This window comes from Centrocercus urophasianus, unplaced genomic scaffold, assembly GCF_019232065.1.
Source record: "Centrocercus urophasianus isolate 14NV4802_14NV808 unplaced genomic scaffold, USGS_Curo_1.0 seq_27, whole genome shotgun sequence".
Taxonomy (NCBI): Eukaryota; Metazoa; Chordata; class Aves; order Galliformes; family Phasianidae; genus Centrocercus; species Centrocercus urophasianus.
In genome coordinates, this window is record NW_024884833.1 from 867323 (window position 1) to 888788 (window position 21466).

The 21466-nt window shown below is 39.3% G+C and overlaps 1 protein-coding gene across 2 annotated transcripts in view; it reads left to right on the plus strand.

The window, feature by feature from the left end:
• The window catches only part of KDM4C (lysine demethylase 4C), a 298880-nt gene that overhangs the window by 181169 nt on the left and 96245 nt on the right, over nucleotides 1-21466 (plus strand). For both annotated transcript variants that reach the window (XM_042826899.1, XM_042826898.1), the window contains exons 13-15: nucleotides 18551-18732; nucleotides 19595-19811; nucleotides 20672-20748. In XM_042826899.1, coding sequence (XP_042682833.1) covers nucleotides 18551-18732; nucleotides 19595-19811; nucleotides 20672-20748 — 476 coding nt within the window. The remainder of the gene's footprint in view (nucleotides 1-18550; nucleotides 18733-19594; nucleotides 19812-20671; nucleotides 20749-21466) is intronic.

Consider the following 21466-nt stretch of genomic DNA (forward strand, 5'->3'; position numbering starts at 1 on the left):
ACAAGGGGTCTTCTTTCCCCTCTGCCATACATTGCTGCAAATGTACTGGCGTATCTCTCTGGTGCAGTCTTGTGAATGTACGCCACATGTTTGGTGTACACCTGACTCTTTCAGGATCATGCTCTTGGTCTGGCTCTTCAGGAATGAAATTGGAGCTATGTAGCATTTCCACCACAGCATATTCTCTCAAATGATGGATGCCTTTTTCTATGTCAGTCCATTTCTTTTTCTCAGGCATCAGATCGTCTTTGAAGGGGTATCTTTCTTTTACAGCTAACAACATCCTCTTCCAGAGGGTGAAGGCCTGGTTCTGGCATGTACTAATGCCTCTGTCAATGACTGAATCCCTGTCTACTGTCTAGCCACACACTGTTGGCCCCATTGTCCCAGCATCAAAGTAACCAAGTGGCAATAGGCTCATTTGGGTGATGTGAGAAGTTTTTTCTTAGACTTCTGATTTCATTCATTTTCAGAGATCTATCAATGGTAACGATATCGTGCTCACCTCTTACTCTTTCAGGACTTCTTGCCCTCGTAGGCGTTGGTGACCGTGGTCTTACTGAGGGCCCCTCCCCTGGACTCAGGGGTGCTTCTCCTAGACCTTGGAGCCACTCCTCTGGACCTCCTTCCTCCTCTTTCTTCTGTTCTAGCTGAGTCGAGATTCGTTTCATTTTCCGTCCTCTTACAGAGGCAACTGACATCAATTGTGGTGCCATCTCTCTAAAGTCTCTTCTAAGCCTCTCCACACTCTCTGCCACTCAGTATCCTCTGGTTTTGGGGAAGGCTTCCTCAAAATATGATAAATACAGAAACTGACTGAAATGATGAACAGTAAATTCAGGGAGATTAACAATGCAATCAGGTAAGCATTCAAAAACTGCATAAAGGATTCACAGGAGAGACTGGGAGCCTGTTTAAAAATACCAAGTTCTGTGAAATTAGCAGCTCCCTCTGCAAACAGGTTTAAAAGAGAAAGCAGAATCTTTTTTTTTCTTTTCTCTTTACAGAAGCAAGATAGCAGTGCTCAAAGTTTACAAATATCCCACAATATTGGCAGTCCGCCTGGACTTTCAAGGCCAAGTTTTCAGTGAGAACCTGTGGAAAAGATAAACTTTCCCAGCAAAGCTTTCCGAGAGCAAAGAGAGATTTGTTCTAAAAAGCTAAAAAGCAGCCGTTGCCCGCATTCTCCTCCAAGAGTGTCAACGTTTTACGGGCTGGTTCTGCCCAGTTCTGTGACCAGCGGGGTGGAGGGATTTCGCAAAATCCACACCTCTGGAAAAAAGGGAACAGGGGACCCCAAAATAATTAAAACAGCAGCAATGATCTGAGGAGAGACAAACTAATTTACTGAATACAGTATCAGAATGCAAGATAGTACACTGTAATACAATATAATCAAGATTGAAGCTAATAAATCAAATATAATGAGAGAGAGAATGTCCAAAAGGTGGATAGGCCTCACCATAACACTGAGGTGAGATGTGCAGTCCAGTTGAGCAGCAGGGAGATGGGAGGAGAGCCAACCAAGAAGAGCAGACGAAAAAGAGCACATCAGGTGACCTTGCCAGGAGTTCTGTCTCCTCTCTGTGACTGCAGAGTCCCCTGGGGAATGTAGTTCTTATTCTCTTCTGGACAGGTACCTGGAACTTGAGCATTAACAGTTAAACTCCCAGTGCCCCACATGGCGTTATGATGTGGAATACCGAAAACCAAAAATCATGAAACCATGGCAGTATGGAATATCATTACTGCATCAACAAGCTTGTGTTTGGATTGCATAGCCGTAGAATCCTTGCTTGGAAGGGACCCCAAGCCCATCCTTTTCCAAATCCCATGCCATGGGAGTTTCCATTCACCAGGTCAGGCTGCCTAGGGTCCCATCCAACCCTGCTTTGAATGCCTCCAGGGATGTGGCATCCACAGCTTCTCTGGGCAGGCTTTGCTAATGCCTCACCATCTTCTGTGATGTCCTCCTACGGCCTTTTTTTTTTTTTTGTTTAAAGCCATTCCCCTTGTTTTATACACCATGCAAAAAAGTCAGTCTACCACCTGTTGGTAAGCTCTATTCAGGTACTGGAAAGAGGTCAGTAGTGGTATCTGAAGTACAGTTTCTAAAAATTCCACTTTAATTTTATCCAATGATCACAGCTTCTGGCTATAAGTAGTGTTCACAAGCAAACTGAACTGGAATACAAATGAAAAATTTTGTTCATTAAAAAATTATTTAAAAAATTACATAACGGAATGGGATGGAGAAAGTAGTTGGTAGTAGGTCTTTTATGGTGTGAATTAAGCTTTTTAAAAGAGCAAGATATCAGCCAGTCTTCAGTTTGTAGTTTATTCATTTACTGATTTTACACTGCCAGCTACGTTTTTCTTTTGCTGATAGGCTATGCAGTAAATTCCAGCAGGTTTTCCTTTGCTTCTGTTTCGATTTTGATGACATGTATCTTTGAACTAAATTGCAAATAGAATGGCTTGTCTTTAAACTTGCACAGTGTAAAGACATACGAAATTACTGGAATTGCAGTAATGTACTTTAGATACGAAAATGGAAATTTGAACTCAACTATGCTATTTGTATTTTGTGTTGACAGTTCTTCCTGCCAACTAGTTACTTATATATGGTTTCTTGAACAGTGAGTCACCTTCTTAGCTTGCTTTTCAGATGTGTCTGTTTATTTGTGGAGTCACTTGGTATTTTAGTATCAGTGAAAATATATTTCAACTTTGGTAGCCAGAATTAGTAGATATCTTTGAGAATATGAGCCTTAGCTATTACAGCTGAATTCTGTATTCCATGTTCAGCAAGAAATTAAGCTATTTTGGGAACAAGGGAGGTAAGATTGATTTTTACCCTTTACACTTAACAGGTACTTCTACAGTCCACTATTTGAATGAAAGAAGTTAGTTTTTTCAACAACAAGGAATCCAAATAAAATTGCAGGGTTTTTTTTGTTTATTTGTTTGGGTTCTTTTAGATGAAAATGTTTAATCATGTAAGAGTGTTTTACAGATTATGTAGATATAAACTGATTATTTACAGTATGAATCTTCAGAGTTTTCTCTAAGTTGCTTAGTTTCAAGAACACAGTAATATAAATCAGGTTTTAGCAATTTAACCATTTGGTAGAGAAAAGATTGTGTTTCAGCATAGTCTGATTAGGTCCTCTTAGAAGTTTAACGTGTGGAGAATGTAGTACAGAATAGAAAATTTACTTATTTGAAATCAGTTGAAGCTGTATAGGATTTTTATTTACTAGAGTGATATAAAATGTACTTAAGTCACAGTATAAGTGCAAATTATGTTTAGGAGAGTGCAGCACTTGCAGTGTACAGTTCAGTCACAATACAAGTGTGAATTTTATTACTATTAAATAATATGCTGACTGAACAATATGATGCTGAATGTCTCCAGTCTTCAGGGAGAAATATATGGGTTGCAACTGATTCAGGCCTATTACTTATCTTTGATTGTCTTTTGCCATGGGAGGAAATACTTTCATAATATTTTCTTCTTGCTAGTCATCAGAACTGTCGCTCTTAGGAGGATCAGTATTAAACCAGATATCTCCTGATCATCCAGTGTTCGTGGTATAAATGGCGGCAAATACTTTGAATCTGTTTCAGTAGATGGTAGTAAATCATCCCTTTGCATATGAACATCATGTACTATTATTTACAGTTTTGAGTCTAAGAAATTATTTTGATTTTCTGTGTTTATTGCTAATGAGCTGTCATCTTTTCTGTTTGTTTTTTTTTTTCCTTGTTCTAGCATATTATGTGCTCTTTTCTCTTCTGACTTCTATTCACAAATAACTCACCAACAGCCAGCCAAGCGTAGCTCTTATTCCTTTTCTTCAAATTTCTGGAACATTCACGTTTTTCAAATTCATCCTAAGTAACAATAAAACCAGTGAGTTGCTTTTCTGTCTATAAAACTCTTGGTTATAGTTTTTCTATCCCTCCTTTTCAAAGTTAGTGCTTACACTTTGCTAGCCTTTTCTAGTATTTGTAGTAATCTGTTGCTCTTTTAAATGGTAGTGGTCCTGCCTGCAGCCACTCTTATTGCTGCCTGTTCTTAATTACAATATAGGCTTTCTCGACTAGGTTCTTATTTGCAACTAATACCAAGTCAGAAAACCTTTTTTTTTTGCCAAAGTTGTCATTACACTCCCTTGGAAGATATTTCCAAGGGAGTGTAATGACAACTTTGGCAAAAAAAAGCTAGCTAATGTCTAATACATGCTGACCAGGTTCTTTGAAATATTCCATACGTGGAGTGTTTCAATCATAATGCAAAATTTTCTTATTTGAATAGTTGAAGTTCCATGGGATTTTGATTTAGCAGAGTGATGCAGCAGTGCACTTAAATCACAGTGCAAGTACAAATTGCTTCTAACAGAGTGTAGCAATTGTATATGTAGCGGTTTAACCCAGCAGGCAGTAAAGCACCACACAGCCGTTTGCTCACTCCCCCCACAGTGAGGTGATGAAGAGAATTGAAAAAGGTAAATGTGTGAGAAAGAACAAAGGAAAAAAATAATACTAGCAAAAAAATAAAATGATGCACGATGCAATTGCTCACCGCCTGCAGACGGATGCCTAGCCAGGCCCCCAGCAACCACATCTCTTCCCCGACCAAATCTCCCACTTTTATTACTCGGCATGGTGCCATATAGCATGGAATGCACCTTTTGGCCAGTTTGGGCCAGCTGTTCTGTCTGTGTCCCCTCCCAACTTCTTGTGCATCCCTAGCTCCTTACTGTGAGGACAGTACGAAAGCTGAAAATTCCTCAGCTCTGTGTTAGCACTGCTCTGCAACTACTGGAACATCAGCGAGTTAGCAACTTTATTCTTATCCTAAATCCAAAACACAACACTGTACCAGCCACTATAAAAAACGTTAACTCTATTCCCTCTGAAACCAGGACACTACTACACATTCACAATACAAGTATACTTAGCAAAGTGTAGCAATTGTTATACATAGTTTAATCACAAAACAATTGCAGATTTCGTTATGGGACTCTAATAATATGCCTCAGAAAAATTGGAGTATCCGAGTACCTAAGTATGTCATTTATCTTAGCCTTTAAATTTTTTTTTGAACTCTCAGTTTTTGTGACCTTTTCAAAACATTTTGATATCTGCCACAACTGATACATTGCAGTTTTTTTGATACTTTACTTTTTAAAAAAAGCATCCTGTTACTGTCTTTTGAACGGCAGTCTTTGTATGATCAGGAAGCCATTAGACTTAGCCTCTGATTCAGTATGGTTGTCCTCACATATAATTTTTACGAGAACTGAGGCCTTCATTTATAATTCAGCCATTAGACTAACTAAAAATGTGTATCTATTTTAGAGTACAGTGACAAGAAATTTAAATATTTGTATTTTCATTTGCTATGAAAGCTAGACTTTCATTACTAAAATAAAAAAAGATTTCTGAAATTGGGTTTGCTGATATACTGCAGGAGCAGTGAAGTTCGAAGTTCCAAGTCTATTTCCCTGACCGACTTTTATATTTTTTTTTATTAGCTCCTGCAGGACACTTCAAACTATATATAATGCCTCCCAGGGCTGAGATTATGTTCAACTACCTGAAAAATAACAGATGCTGCTATGCTCTTCATAGCAGAGAATGTTGCTCTACAAAGCCAGGAATCGTCAGTGGAACATAACCCCAAGCAGCAAAATCATTGTTGAGACTGGCAAAAGCAAATTGTACTGTATTAGCGTCTATGACTTTTCACATCTGCTGGGTTAAATCAGCAAATACTGCCAACAATCCATTCTGCAAATGGCCCAAATGTTTTCCATCTGAGAATTTGAGTTTAACTTAGTAAGCAAAAATCGTTCGTAGCAGTGGTCTTGAGTGTTGGAACAAGTTTGGCATGAACTGTTAAACCAATAACATTTGTGAAAACATTCATTTCATTCACTTACTCATTTGGAAAGCAACTATTTATGTGTACTTTGTTTTAGAAGGAGTTGTCTTTGTATCAAAACCCATTCTGGACTAAGGTTTCATTTTGTCTAGATATTTTGTTAAATGTTTCCCTGTTCTTAAAGATACATATATATAAATGTTTACATAAATAGAACCACTATATCCTAAATTATATTATAGTGATTAACTGATCCTTTGTTAATATTCTTCTCTGGTACAAATGTGGCAGTGGGAATTACTATGAAGTTGAGCATTGCTGAGTATTTTCTAGTGTCAGTACTACCGTGGCTGAATTATTGTTTGATATGGTACATTTTATAACAGCTGTTATGTACCTATTTAAAGTCACTCATTGGCTCATTAGGTGTTTCTGATTCTCTTTGGGAAAAAAGGCTACTTTTCCTATTACCTCGTTAGCTTAAACTCATTACGACAACAAATCATTACAGTTATGGCGAAGTAAAAAATGTCATGGTAGTTATGAAAAATCAGAATCTCTGACTACTGCTAGGGATGGCAGTGACAAGGTACTCAAATATATGGGAATACCCTGCCTTATGTTATCCTGTTACCACTTCTTAGGGGCTGGTATTAATACACTGTAGAACTCTACATGCATGTGTGAAGCAGTCACAGACAGAAGTATAGTAGAATTTTAAAGAAACAGACATTATTTTATGTTTAAAAATACTATTGCGCCTGTCAACAGACATAAAAATCCCATTGAAAAGAGATGATGGGCAGACGTGTCACTCTTACAGTGTGAAGACCACTCCACAGGCTTACTATCAAAGCATACCAAAATCAGTGATACGTCTAACAATATATTGGTGAGGTTTTGGAATCAAAGTAAAATACACTGTCAGAGTGTATTCAGGAAAGGGATTTAACACTCTCTCCCACCAAGCTGGGAGGGAGTATTGATCTGCCTGAGGGGAGAAAGGCACTACAGAGATATCTGAATAGACTGAATCGATGGGCCAAGGTAAACTGTATGAGTTTCAATATGGTCGAGTGTCGAGTCCTGTATTTTGGTCACAGCAACCCCATTCAACCCTACGGGCTTGGGGAGGAGTGGCTGGAAAACTGCCACTGGAAAGGGACCTTGGTGTTTTGTTGGACAGTCAGCTGAATATGAGCCAGCAGTGTGCCCAGGTGACCAAGAAGGCCAATGGCATCCTTGCTTGTATCAGGAATGGTATGGTGAGCAGGACTAAAGAAGTAATCCTGCTCCTGTACTCAGCACTGGTGAGGCCCCACTTCAAATACTGTGTTCAGTTTTGGGCGTCTCAGTACAGAAAGGACATTGAGGTGCTGGAGCAGGTCCAAAGAAGAGCAATAATGCTTGTGAAGGGCTTGGAGAATGTGCCTTATGAGGAGAGATTGAAGGATCTGGAGCTGTTTAGTCTGGGGAATAGCAGGCTGAAGGGGGACCTTATTGCTCTCTTCCAGTGTCTGAAAGATGCTTACAGTGAGAGTGGGGTTGGTTTCTTCTCACTGGTGACAGGTGACAGGACAAGAGGAGATGGCCTCAAGTTGTGCCAGGGAAGATTTAGGTTGGATATCAGGAAGAACTTCTTTACCGAAATGGTTGTTAAGCACTGGAATAGGCTCCTCGGGGAGGTGGTTGAGTCACCATCCCTGGATGTGTTCAAAAACCGTTTGGATGTGGTGCTCAGGAACATGATTTAATGGAGGGATGTTAGAGTTCAGGTAGTATGGTTAGGTTGTGGTTGGACTTGATGATCTTGAAGGTTTTTTCCAACGTGAACAATTCTGTAATTACAAACATATGCTCACTCTAGCCAAGCTCACTCAGTCTTTTTATATGTGCATGCAGTGCACAATACCAGTACAGCAGAATTCAATTTTTGTGTCTGTGTCTGACTCTGTTACTCTCTGACCAGATTCTGGAAAATAGTTTATGTTACCTAGGATTTAAAATTAGCAGAGGGATTACATCAGTCTACTGAAATCACAGTACAACCATAATTTAGCAATTAAAATATACAATTGGATCACAACAGAGCTATGGTTCCAATTTCTGGTCTCTGTACACTCACTATCAAGATGCTGAATTGTCTCCAGCTACCAGGAAGTGATGCATGGGTTGAAGTCATCTCAACCCTGTTGCTGTCTTCAAAATTCATTCTCCATTTCTTTCCAACTGAAATTTCCTTGTTCCATTTTTGTGCTGCATGTTAGACTGAGCCACATACATAGTTCCTGTGTTCTGCTCTGACTGGTTTAACAAAACTTTCACACTCTTCTGATCTGCTTTGGAAGAGACATTTACACAACCAGATGATCCACCCAACTGATACAGCTGTTTATTTAAAACAAGGACCAACTTCTCTTTCTCTGGAGATACTCAAGACCCACCTGGATGCCCACCTGCACAACCTGCTACAGGGGGCCTGCTTTGCACAGGGGCTGAACTCGTCGATCTCTAGAGATCCGTTCCAGCCCCTGCAATTCTGTGATTCTCTGATTTTCTTCATGTGATAAATTCAGCTCCCTTTGTAACAGATGTGGGCAGTCACTCCCTAGATTTTTTTTCTGAGACTTTTTCCATTTTAGTTGTTATTTTATTTTATTTTATTTTTGAATGGATCACAGTGCGCAGAGTATTATCATGTAAAGCAGAACACTGCCTTGATATACATACAAAATATGTATGTATATATGCCTCCACTGTAAAGAATATTTCAGGAGAGACTGCAAGTGTTTGTTAGTCAGAAAGGAGACTTGGTTGCTTAATGTCTTTTTAGGTATACATAATATCGTCATATGCGTTATACATGCATTATACATATTGAAGTTTTATTTACAGTCTTAAAAGCAGTGGCTGGTTTGAGATTGGAGTTTATGTTAATGTACACTACAAGGATCATGATGTCAAAGACTTTACTGCAGTCCACGTAGACAGTATCTTCTGTTCTCTCATCATCTACTACACCACTCATTTCATTGTAAAGGTTAATCTAGTCAGCCGACATGACTTCCCCTTGTGATCCCATGATGACCAGCTTGTAGTTTCTTGTGCTCTCCATCTTGCCATTCTTGAAGATAAGACTGACATCTACCTTTCTTCAGTCTTGAAGCACTTCTCAGAATCACCATGCTCTATCGGATTATCAAGAATGACCTTCTAGTGACATGTTTCAGATCCCTCACTCCTCACAGGTAGATCTGTAAGGGCTTACATGTGGACTAAATCTTTGTCCACTTTGCCAAAGTGCTCCTTAACTTAATTGTTAATGTTTTATTTGTCAGGGGCAACAGAATGTCTGTAGTACATGCTCCTCTGCTTGGGTAATTGGCAGCTGATCATGACATTGTCACACAGTGGGCTGCTAGGTATGTGCATTGACTACATGGTGGTCCACTCCTCTGAGACGAACCCAGCAAGTCAGCTTGAACACCCTAAAGGAGCAACAACCAAAATAGTTTCTCTTGGTTGTCCAGACCACATATTTCTCCTACTACTGTGATCACTCCAAAAGCTTGCCAAGCAGGTAATGCCCAGATCAGTGCTACTAAACAAGCTTTGAGCCAGAAAATCATTCCAACTTTTCACACAGGGTCTCATCTTGTAGGACTTCCAAGAAAATCGTATAAGTTGCTACAGTGTCCAAACTTGTGACTTTGCTTTTCACCCTTCTCCCTCAAGATCTCAGAATCTTGAACCATTTTCTGGTCACTGCAGCCAGAGCTGTCTTAGACCTTTGTATTCCCAGCAAGTCCCTCATTGTTGTTGACTATCTGTCTTGTTCTTACCTGTGATTCTAATATGAGATCCAGCAGAACACTGCCCATCATTTGCTCATCTGGGACCTGGAGAAGGATGTTGTTCATGTGCTCTAGAAACTTTCTTGATTGCTTACGTTCTGCTGTGTTGTCCCTCCAGAAGATAAAGGCGGTTGAAGTGCCCCTTGAGGAACAGACAGTGGACATGCTGTCTATCTTTAGAGGGCCTAAAGCACTTACTCTACCTAGTTAGGTAGCAGACACCCACCATTACAGTATCACCTTCATCTGTCCTTTCATTAAAACTAGCGTGTAAGCTCTCAGCTATATCTTTTGTCTCCTGAGTGGGACTGATCTGCAATAGCAATGACTTTCTGAGGTCACACACACATAGATATTTTCAATGATTCCTCTACCAGTGTTAGTTTTTCTTTGTTATACAACGTCTTTTCAGAATCTTTAAAAAATTTAATTGAACGTTGATGTGCTGCTAAGTGTTCCTAAGACAGTCTTTTTTAATGTAAAAACGGTTTATTTTAGTCTAGGTTATTTAGTTTTTATTCTGTATAGTTCCTCCAGCATGTAAAATTTCAGATAATAAAGGTGTCAAGTGGTGCCTTTCAGAGGAATTTCAATTTTGCTGTTCAAGTAAGGAAATCTTCTACTACATAGTTAAGAAATTTTAATGCATCCTGAGAAAGTGCGTTTTGCATTTCTTTGCATGATTTTCCTTCTTGAACATATGCATACCCATGTAGTCAGCCCCTGAGCTTGGTGTCTTATTTTAGAGGATCTTATGAGATTAATTAGTCTCAGAGAAAGAAACAACTTAAGTGCAGGCTGGTGAATTGGATGATTGCAGTTCTGTTGCATTGTTAAGGAACTCTGAACTCATATAAGTTCATAGAATGGCTTAGGTTGGAACAGACTAATCTCACCATCATGGGAAGGGCTGCCAATTAGATGAGGCTACCAGAAGCCCCATTCAACCTGGCCTTGAGTGCCTTCAGCGATGCGGCATCCACATCTTCTCAGGGCAACCTGTTCTAGTACCTCACCACCCTCTAAGTAAAGAATTTATTCCTAAGATGTCTGGGTGGTTGAAATTCCCCGTCTGGATGAGAACCTATGAATACAAGGGCTGTTGTGACTGAAGTGATAGCTCTTTGTCAGCAGGCTCCCCTTGATCAGGAAGCCTGTAGTAGTCTCCAAACACAAGGTTTTCTTTATTTGTCTCGTTTTTTTAACTTATTTTCTCGTTTTTAACCCACAAGTTCAAAGCCTGGTAATGGCTGTTTCTAGCCATTTGCAATCTATCCACCTCTTAACTTACATGGCCCTCTATCCACTTCTTAACTTACATGGCCTCTTACATGGCAATCTCCTGCACTGCTGCAGGATATGGTGGCAGTGGTGCTGACTGCCTTGGAAAATGAAGTGTAAGTTGCACTTACATTTCAGGTGAAACATAACATTTACACTTAAATATAGGGTAGTGTGAGAACATATTCTGCTGAAGAGACATCTGTTTTTGTAGCTGATATGACAGTTTGATTTTTTGATAAAATATTTGTTGCTATGGGAATAATTACTATTTATAGAGCGTTATGTTTTGAGATGGAGATCAAGCAACAGGAATAGATAGATCAACTAGAGACTTTTAAGATTTTTTTTGAGTATTTTTCAAGTGCCTATGTGCTATGCATGAAAGTTTAAAATCTCTTGAAAAGTGTTGTCAATTGATCTGCAAATGTATGTTGAATTTTCTTGCCATGGCAAGCAGCCCCTGCATTTTATTTCCTCTGACAGCAAGATATATCCCATTGGATATGAGCAAGTTGACTGTCCTTTACCAAAGAGCATTAAGAATGCGATATTCATTTTTGTCTTGATTAATTCTTGATTTGGAATGTAAATATGAAAACAAATGACACTTCTGAGTTCTAACCAGGGAATTCTGATATGCATGTGTGTACAATCCTACTCAGGACTTAGTGCCAATGAACTACGAGGTATGGTGAGCTATGAGGTCAATAATTGGAAGCTGGTCACAAGCGGTGTCCCTCATGGGTCAGTCATGGGACCAGTGCTCTTCAACATCTTCATCAGTGACAAAGACGATGGCGCCGAGTCCACCCTCAGCATTTGTGGATGACACCAAGCTGAGCGGTGCAGTTGATACATTGGAGGGAAGGAAAGCCGTCCAGGGCAGGCTGGAGAAGAGGGCCTGTGAAAACAGGTTTAACAAGGCCAAGTGCAGGGTGCAGGTATTTATACAGAGTGGGGGAAGATGTCCTTGAGAGCAGCCCTGTGGAGAAGGACTTGGGTGTCCTGGTGGACGAGAAGCTGGACATGAACCAACTGTGTTTTGGGCCGCATTAAAGAAGGGGTGGCTATCAGGGGGAGGCCACTCTACTCAGCTCTTGTGAGGCCCCATCTGGAGTTCTGCGTCCAGGCCAGGGGTCCCTGGCACAAGAAGGATGTGGAGTTCTTGGAACGGGTCCAGGGGAGGGCCACTAAGATGATCAGAGGGCTGGAGCACCTCTCCTATGAGGAAACATGGAGGGAACTGGTCTCATTTAGCCTGGAGAATAGAAGGCTCTGGGGAGACCTCATTGTGGCGTTCCTGTATTTGAAAGGAGTGTATAAACAGGAGGGGGAATGACTGTTTATGAGGATGGACAGTGATAAGACAAGGGGGAATGGTTTTAAACTGAGGCAGGGGAGGTTTAGGTTAGATATTAGAAAGCAGTTTTTCACACAGAGGGTGGTGACACACTGGAACAGGTTGCCCAAGGAGGTTGTGGATGCTCCATCCCTGGAGGCATTCAGGGACAGGCTAGATGTGGCTCTGGGCAGCCTGGTCTGCTGGTTGGCAACCCTGCACAGAGCAGGGGGTTGAAACCAGATGATCATTGTGGTCCTTTTCAACTCAGGCCATTCTAAGATTCTATGATTGTGATTCTATGATTTCATCCAGGTGATGACAGAAGTGAAAATCAAACCAGATTCCTTAGCTGTGCTGCAAATGTTTTTATGAAGAAAATACTCTGTGTAGACATACACTGTGTTTTATCTGACTGCATTGGCTGATCTGAGTATTTCTGATTATCTCTTTGGGCTATTACTAGCTGCTCAAAGAAGCAGGAGAAAGTATTACAATGTTTGACCAAATAATGGAATCGTGGCATGTTGCTGGTTGGCATTGTTGCACGAGTGACTGGTATTGAAACGAATTCTAGCAGCATGCTGACAGAATGTGTGGACTTTTGCAGAACAGTGTAAATATGGAAGATTTTGAGTGAAAAATCTTGTTACAGTACTTCATGAGACATTACACAGTGGCCTTGGAAAGTAGATGTGACTTTTGGAGGAGAAACTTCAGTATTGGCAGGTCTTGAGTATAAGGAAACTAATATGTATGTATATGGCACTAATATATATAGTTGCGTAGGAGCATAATTTGATGCTGGTCACATTTGTACTTATAATGCACATATCTAGTAAAAAAATTCTGAATTTACATGAACCACCTTGAATCCACTTATATCAATGTGAGTTGGGAAAGTAAGTTTATTTTAGGCTAAGTCAGAGATTGCTTTTCAAATATGTGGTAAGTAATGAAAGAGAATAAGAGAAATTGTATACTACTTAGCAAATGCCAAAATAATTTCTCAAAAACAAACATTTTCCACATTTTTGGGGGACATGAACAGTACTTAGGAATTTTCACATCAATGAGAAAGGAACATCTGTAAAATGTTCTGAGACAGTAGTATGTGTTACATCAAGTAATTTTTTATGTTCAAGACTTTCTTTGGAATGGTTTGAGAACTGATTTTTTATTTTCTTGCCTGTTTTGCATAATTAGGCTGTCAGTTTTTTGTTCACAATACGTAACTTGTGTGACTTTATGGAAACAAGAAAGCTAACTCCTCCTATACCAGCAAAGAAACTGACTTTAGAATTCTTTCCATCAATGCTGTTGGTTTGTGTTTGAAAGAAACAACCAAAGTGAAACTTCCCAAGTTCAGTTTATCTAAAATACATCTACATGTAGGACTGCATATTCTATGTGGTGATAAAGTTATTGAAGGCAATATTGTTGCCATGTTTTGTAATGAGATTCATGTACTCTGTAACTTTATTTATCATATCAATCTCATTTGACATTTTATGATTTTAGTGTGGGAATGTTGATTTTGAGGAGACCAAATAATATTTCTGAAGTCCCTGAAAGAGAGGACAACACCTTCTATGTATTTCCATGGAAACTACTGGAGATGCAAAGAGCACAGAGATGCAAAGCTTTTTGATAGAGCAGGTTCTCAGCTACTGATCGCTATTATACAGCACACTCACCACCAGTATCTATGCATTTTCACCAGCAGTGAACAGGAGCCTGCATGCTGTGCTTGTAAAAATCTGCAGCAGTGGAGGTGACCCACTGTTGCCTTTGCCAATGCTGAAGTGCACCACCTCTGCCTCATTGTTTTCACATCCATAGGTTTATCTTCCTAAATGTTTAGTAAGCGCTGATGTGCGTCAGTGGGTGCAATTTTTTCTGCATGGAATAATTAATTCATTGACACTCCTTTACTTCATACACACTTCCATATCGGGCACCATTCTGTCAAATTGCCCCTCTGCTGCCATTTGTCATACAGCAACAAAATGTAACAGAATATTGGTGGGAATGTTCAGCCTTTATTGCCACGCCACCCTATCTGCCTCTGATGTTGTAGGCCAATGTCATGAAATAGGAGGCATTATTTTTAGAGCAGCCCTCATAGACTAAGAGACTGTAGTAAGGCGTGCTGGGAAGACAGTCCTCTCTCAAAGGAGTTAAAGAAATTATTACAGTTGTTACAATTTGGAAGTAATGAAGAAGGGTTTCCGATCAAAAAATAACTGGAAACAGTCTGAACATGATGCAAAGAGCAAAATTTAGTAAAAGCGTAATTTTTATTTATTTTTTATTTTTATTTTGGAGGTGGTGAAAGGTGCAGTCCGGTATGCGTACGGTGTTTTTTCCTTCACTTCATTTGGAATGAAGTACAAAGTTTGAAAATACAAAGTTCTGGAAAGCAACAAAATGTTTGATGAGTGCCGTCAGATTTTTTCCTGTCTGTTGCGTTCTTGTCCCTCCCCGTCTGCAAATGATTTGTGAAAATTGTACAAGGGCAAAACAGAAATAGTGGAGATCATATGCAATTAAGGTAAAAATACAGATTCCATCAGAAGTGAACCAATACAGCAGCTTACCAAAGGGAATGATAAGCAAAAAATACGTGTAACAGATGAAGAAATATTATTGTGGAATTGATAGAAGACATATTTTGATTAAAAAGAGGCATAGTAGGCTGAGGTTCAGGGTGAAGGCTTCTGTGCCCATGGGAGATTCATTCAGCAAAGAGTAGTTCAGTCACAGAATCGTAGAATGTCCTGAGTTGGAAGGGATTCACAAGGATATCAAAACCAACTTCAAGCAGGACCACCTGAAGTTCAAACCGTGTTTCTGAGAGCAGCTCCATGCTGCTCCCACTTGCTGTCCCAGAGAGCAGAGCTCAGCGCTGCCCCTCTGCTCCCTGTGAGGAGCTGCAGCCTGCCGTGAGGCCTCCCCTCAGCTCCTCTGCTCTGAGCTGAACAAACTCAGGGACCTCTGCCGATCCTTGCATGCCTTGCCCTCTAGACCCTTTACCATGTTTGCATCTCTCCTGTCGAAGCTATCTGATGGTTGTACGTACTTCCCATGTTGTGGTGCCCAAAACTGCATGCAGTGCTTGATGTGAGACAGCACCGGTGCAGAGCAGAGCAGGGCAATTGCTCCCTTCACCGGATGGCAGTGCTGGGTTTCATGCATCCCATGGCACAGTTGGCCCTTATGCTGCCACAGCACATTGCTGACTGATACTTGTCTTGGCAATGATTGCAACTCCCAGATTTCTTTCTGCAAGGCTGGTCTCTAGCCTCTCATCCGCCAGTCTCATCTTCTAGTCTGTTCATATGTTGAAGGTTTCCCTGTCCCAGAATTCTGTTCCCAGGCTCAGAATCTGGCACTTGTTAAATTGCCCAGCCCTCTTCAAGATCTCTTTGCAATACCTGTCCACCCTTGAGGGAGGCAGCAACTTCTCTTGATTTAGTATCATCTGCAAGCTTTCTTAGAATGCATTTGAATCTTTTGTCCAGATAATTTATAAAAGCCTTAAAGAAAACTGACCCTTAAGATGAACCCTGAGAACTCCTCAACTGATTGGTTGCCAGCCTGATGTAACTTCGTTTACTAAAACCCTTTGAGCTTGACCTGTCAGCCAGTTGTTCAGCCAACACATCATGTTTTTGTCTGGCTATATGCTGGATATTATGCCCAGGATAGTGTCAGAGACAGTAGTAAAACTTATTATAAAAGTAAAATAAATTCATTAAGCAGCTCTTATGCCTCATGAACTCTGGCTATGATCAGTGAATGTGCTGTATTTCAAGTATTTTCTCCAAAATTTTAATTGACACTGACGTGAGATTGTCAGACCTGTGTTTAACAGGATCTTCTTTGAAAACTGAGACGGTGTTTGCCAGCATCCAGTTGAGTGGGGCCTCTCCAGATTCCTGAGACTGTTGAAAAATAACTGAAAAATCTGTCATGACATCAGCAGGCACTTGGAGTGTCCTGGAATGTACTGCATTGGGCCCATAGACGTACATGCATCCAGATGGAGTGGCAGATCCTGCACAAGCTTGGGGTTGATGGGAGTTTATTATTCCCACAGCTATGGGATCAAAGGATATCAGATTCAAAGTAGATAAGAGATAGAGAAGCCATAAGCTACAAATCTTCTCAACAAATTTCGTGTTCTTTTTGCTTTCTTTACCTAGATTGATGAAATCTTTTTACTGTGAGTACATAGTGAAAACATTTAAAATAATGGTAGTATTAGCTTCATAGGAGAAATACTGTCAAAAATGAGTTTAGGGAAAAAGAGTCAGCAAAATTGAAGCCAGTTCTGGAAAAATGCAAGTAAGAGAAATAATATAATTGATAATTTTTAAATTTTTCTTTAGGTTAATAAGACCCTTAACAACAACAGCAACAAAAGCTATGCAGAAGACTAGAAGAGTGATGCCTGCGTTTTATGTTATCTCCTCCTTATTTTCAGCTGTTTTCTTGTCGCTATTGTTTTACAGCTGTATTATCTGCAGTAAAGAACTGCTGCTGAATATTGACTTGATGACAGTTTTTTTGGCAGACATTTTGTCTTTGTCCTTCTACCTTCATTACTGGTGATTCTTTATTGAATTTACGTTAGTTCTCATGAGAGAAGAGGGAATATAAAAGGGAATAAAATTCACTTTCATTGTGTATATATATTTGGAAATGTTAGGACTGCTTGTATACAATATTTTAAATCCATTTTTATTCAGTACTGATAACAGTGCTATCAACTTCATAATGCTTTTGTAGCAACTCGTGACAATTTAACATACCAGGAGACCTGTAAAGCTACTGATTTTTTGTAAAGTGGATGAAGGCAGTAATAGGCTGAAAGAACATGATAATTCAGCTTAATATACTTCACAGCATATTTTTGTTTTTGGAATTTTCTTCTGAAATAAACTTTTTTTCCTTAAATATACCCCTTGGACAAGTTTGAGTTAGCTTTGCTGATTCTGTCCCCCCAGCTTATTGTGCACCCCAGCCTTCTCAGCACAAAAGCTGAAAAGTCTTCAACTGTATGTAAGCACTGCTGTGTAGTAACTAAAAAATCAGTGCTATCAATATCATTCTCCTAAAACTAAAACATAGCACTATGCCAGCTTTCCAGAAAGGAAAATTAGCTCCATACCAGTTGAAATGAGGATAATGACGTCTACTTTTCTCAGAATTCCTTTTTCTGCATCTTTCTCAGGAACAAATGACTACATTTTCAGATTACACCTATTGGATAATTTCTTTCTCTTCAGAGTTCAATCTGATTTTATTCTCCATCTTCTCTAGAGGCTTTGAACTTCTTAAAGTCAACTTTAGAATTTTAAAATTAAGGTCTTCCCCAGGCACACTGTGAATGAATGAACTTCTGCAACAGGCATGTCCAACCCATGGCTCTGGACAGCCAGTGATTAGCCTCACACCCTGCCATCATGGCAGCAGCTCTTTCCTATAGAGCAGCCCGGCCAGCCCTAGGGGTGCACCCATCACTCAGCAACAACAAAGATGGCATCCCAAGACAATTCTTCTTCACCCAGTGCAGCCCAGGCAAAGTAAAAGGTTGTCACCCATGTTCTACAACATCCACAACATTTGGAAGAGTTGAGACAGTTTTTAATGTTACGAATAAGGATATGAATACAATTTTTAGTTGAAGAGCTACTGAAATACTTTCTGTAAAGTAGTCAGCTTGTGATGTCAAAGTGCTTTTTTGTGTGCTTGTCCTGATGCATAATTTCTTTAGACTTCTGCATTTGTATTCACTCTCAGACTTTCTTTAGCATTGTTTGGTCTCGCTATTAGTGAACATGGCAAATTCAGTATTGTTTCTCTCCCTTTCAGGAAAAGAATATGTCCAATTGCTTGCTTTCATAGAATCACAGACTAGTTGAGATTGACAGGGACCTTGAGGGGGTCTGTCTGGTCCAGCCCCTGCTTAAACAGGGAAATCCAGAGCAGGGTGCCCAGAACTATGCCCATGTGTCTATTGGACCTGAAAGGAGGGTGACTCCATAGCCTTTCTGGACAGTTTGCCAGTGCTCCATCACCTGCACATTAAAGAAGTGTTTCCTGATGTTCAAACAGAACTTAATTTGTTACAGTTTCTGCCCTTTACCTCTTGTTCTGATTTTTTTCTTTAAGAGCTGCCTGAAACTGCATTTACTGAAGAGGAAGTTCAAGAGACAGAGACATGGGCTAGGCCTCTTGTCCACCTTTGGCAGACAAGAACACCTAATTTCAATGCTGAAAAAGAATACAATGCATGTTGTGCAAAAAAGGAGCCCTACTGTGCAATTTGCACTCTTCTCATGCCATACTACAAGGTAAGCAAGATCCTTAGAGTTTCATTTCTGAGAGGAGTGTGAAATAGCTGCCCAGCTTCAGCATTTCCCGAAAATTGCTATTACATTAGAAAGAAGTTAAAGTTACTGATTTTGGCTGTATGGGGAGTAAATAAACTCAATATTGTTAAAACTAGAGATGATGCTTGATCCACCTGCATTTATCTTTTGTTACAGACTTTGTATGCCTTCTGCTTGCGATTTATTTAGGATTGGTGTTAGTGCATGTGTGCTTACACATACAGAAAGTTGCATTTTTGAAGGTGATTAATCCACACAGGTTTATATCTTTTAGTTACTTCCTTATATGTCCATTGTCAAATGCCTTTCATCAAAACTGCTTCCACAGCTCCTTCCTACAGTGCTGAAAAAGCATCATCTCACAGTACTTGGGCCTTCTCAAGAACAGTATTTCCATAGAAACCTTCTTATCCAGGACACAATTTGATATTGGCTTATGGAATTTGTGTCAAACATCAGCTAAAAACGCTGATACAGTACTAATTCGGCAGCTACTGAACAGGAAACCCCTTTGTTTGCGACCTGGAAAAAAGACCTTTTGCACTGGATCCAGCTAAAGGGCTTAGTGGGAGTCAATTGTACTGTATCATTGAACGCTGTTGCAATAATGCTAATTTTCAGACTGAGTGCTTTTTTATTATTTGAATAGTCAAGGAACTATAGAATGATTGTGATAGATAACCCGCAGTAGTTAGTTTTCTTATGAACTGTTACATTATTAATGGAGGAGCAGGGTGTGGAGAAGGCATTTGACCATAATTAAAAAGAGCTGAAAGAAGGACTCTCCTCTTTTTACTTAAATGTGATTTTATTTTATTTCCAGCCAGAAAATCTTGATGAAGAAAATTCTACTTACAAGGAAGCAAACTTAGAAGAAAAACTAGTCATTGAAAATGAGAAGTCTAGACCTCTTATTCCAGAGATGTGTTTTATTTATAGCGAAGAAAACACTGAAAACTCTCCATCAAATGCCTTAATTGATGAGGATGGAACAAGTCTTCTTATTTCCTGTGCGAAGTGTTGTGTACGAGTACATGCAAGTAAATACATTACTATTTCAGTTGGTAGCAGTGCCATTTCAAATTTTGTTTTATCGATAAGTAATAGTTAAGTAAGCTTCTGCTATGTGTAAGTAAGCACTTGAAAAACATTTTCCATAATTAATGCTTGAAATCAATGGCTGCATTTTTTTTACCCTATGTTAAGTGTTCTGTTATTTGTTTATGGTTGCTCTGAAACTAAAGAAGAGTTAGTTTTGCAATTTTCATTTAACTGTGGGCAGCAGAGACTTCTGATTTTTTGTTCAACACTAAGCCTTTAAGTTTACTCCTTATATTTTAAACCCATCTGTGATGTTAGCATTTCCTTAACAGGTTGTAAAGGTGAAATCCTTTTAAAATTGAGGATTTGTGAATATCTCTATTAACTATATCTCTATTAATTATTTAATACAGCAATTTACTCCACCTTACATCCTTAATTTCAAGTGACTGATTAATGCATGATTCTTCTGTAGTATCTTCTACATATAGTAGGACTTGAATGCTTACATCTAAGAAGTCCTTAAATGGAGATGCAGTGTAATTGCGTAGAGTGTCAGTACGTTGATTCAGACTGTACCTTGTTATTGCAGGGAGAACTGATGATTTGCTACTGAAGTTATAGAAAATAAAAAAATGCCCTGCTGTGGCTCTTCTTTTTTTAAAAGTTTGGAAGTCTGGGGAGGCTGCATTCACACACACACACATACACACAAACTGTAGAACAGCAATAATCCTAACAGTGGAAAACTTTCCTTGATCACAGTATATGATTTACTGGTGTTTGTACGTAGTTGAATTGTATGACATCATGATTAGACATATAGAATATATTAATCAAATCAGCTCTCTCATTCTAGGTTGCTATGGTGTTCCTTCTCATGAAATCCATAATGAATGGTTGTGTTCTCGATGCAGAACAGAAGCATGGACAGCTGTAAGTTTTACGTGTTGTTTGGTTATCCAACGCGTTACAGATTAAGTATAGAATAAACCCTGTTTCTGTGCTGTTTTTCTTAAGACACTTTTGTAGAGGAAACATAATGTACAGAATACTAGATTTCAGTGTAAAAAGTTACTGAGTTTCGAGAGATGAACTTGGAGGTTTACACACTCAAGAAAAGGGCCTTGCAAACAGAACATGCATGTGTATAAAACCTTGTTCATGGAAACAACTGGCAATTTAAGTGAGCGTAATATAAAGAAAATGAGATTTCCTCTAAATATTTTATTATTTATTCAAATATGTCTGTATGGGCAGTTAGAGAAAAGGGAAAGATAATAATAAATTACAATCAAGAATGAAATTATTCTTTTACAGCATTTAAGATTTACTGTGATGTACAGACAGAAAGAAGTTTCACTTCTGAAGCACCCAAATGCCTATTGTTAGACCCTAAAAAATACAATATGTAGTAGTTTATACAGCTGGGAATAAGTAGAAAAACAGTTGGTAGTTAGTAAAACCCCTAAACATGTATCCACTTAAATGACAACCAGTTTAAAATTCTGTTTTACCAATCTATTAGCTACCCTGGTAAGTCATATGATATTTGTTTTCCTTAAAACAGCTTGAAGAAATGTGATAATCAGTTTTTATGCCAGCACAGCTTTTCTTTATTCAGTTAAAAACATGTATTTCAAGTGCATTAAAT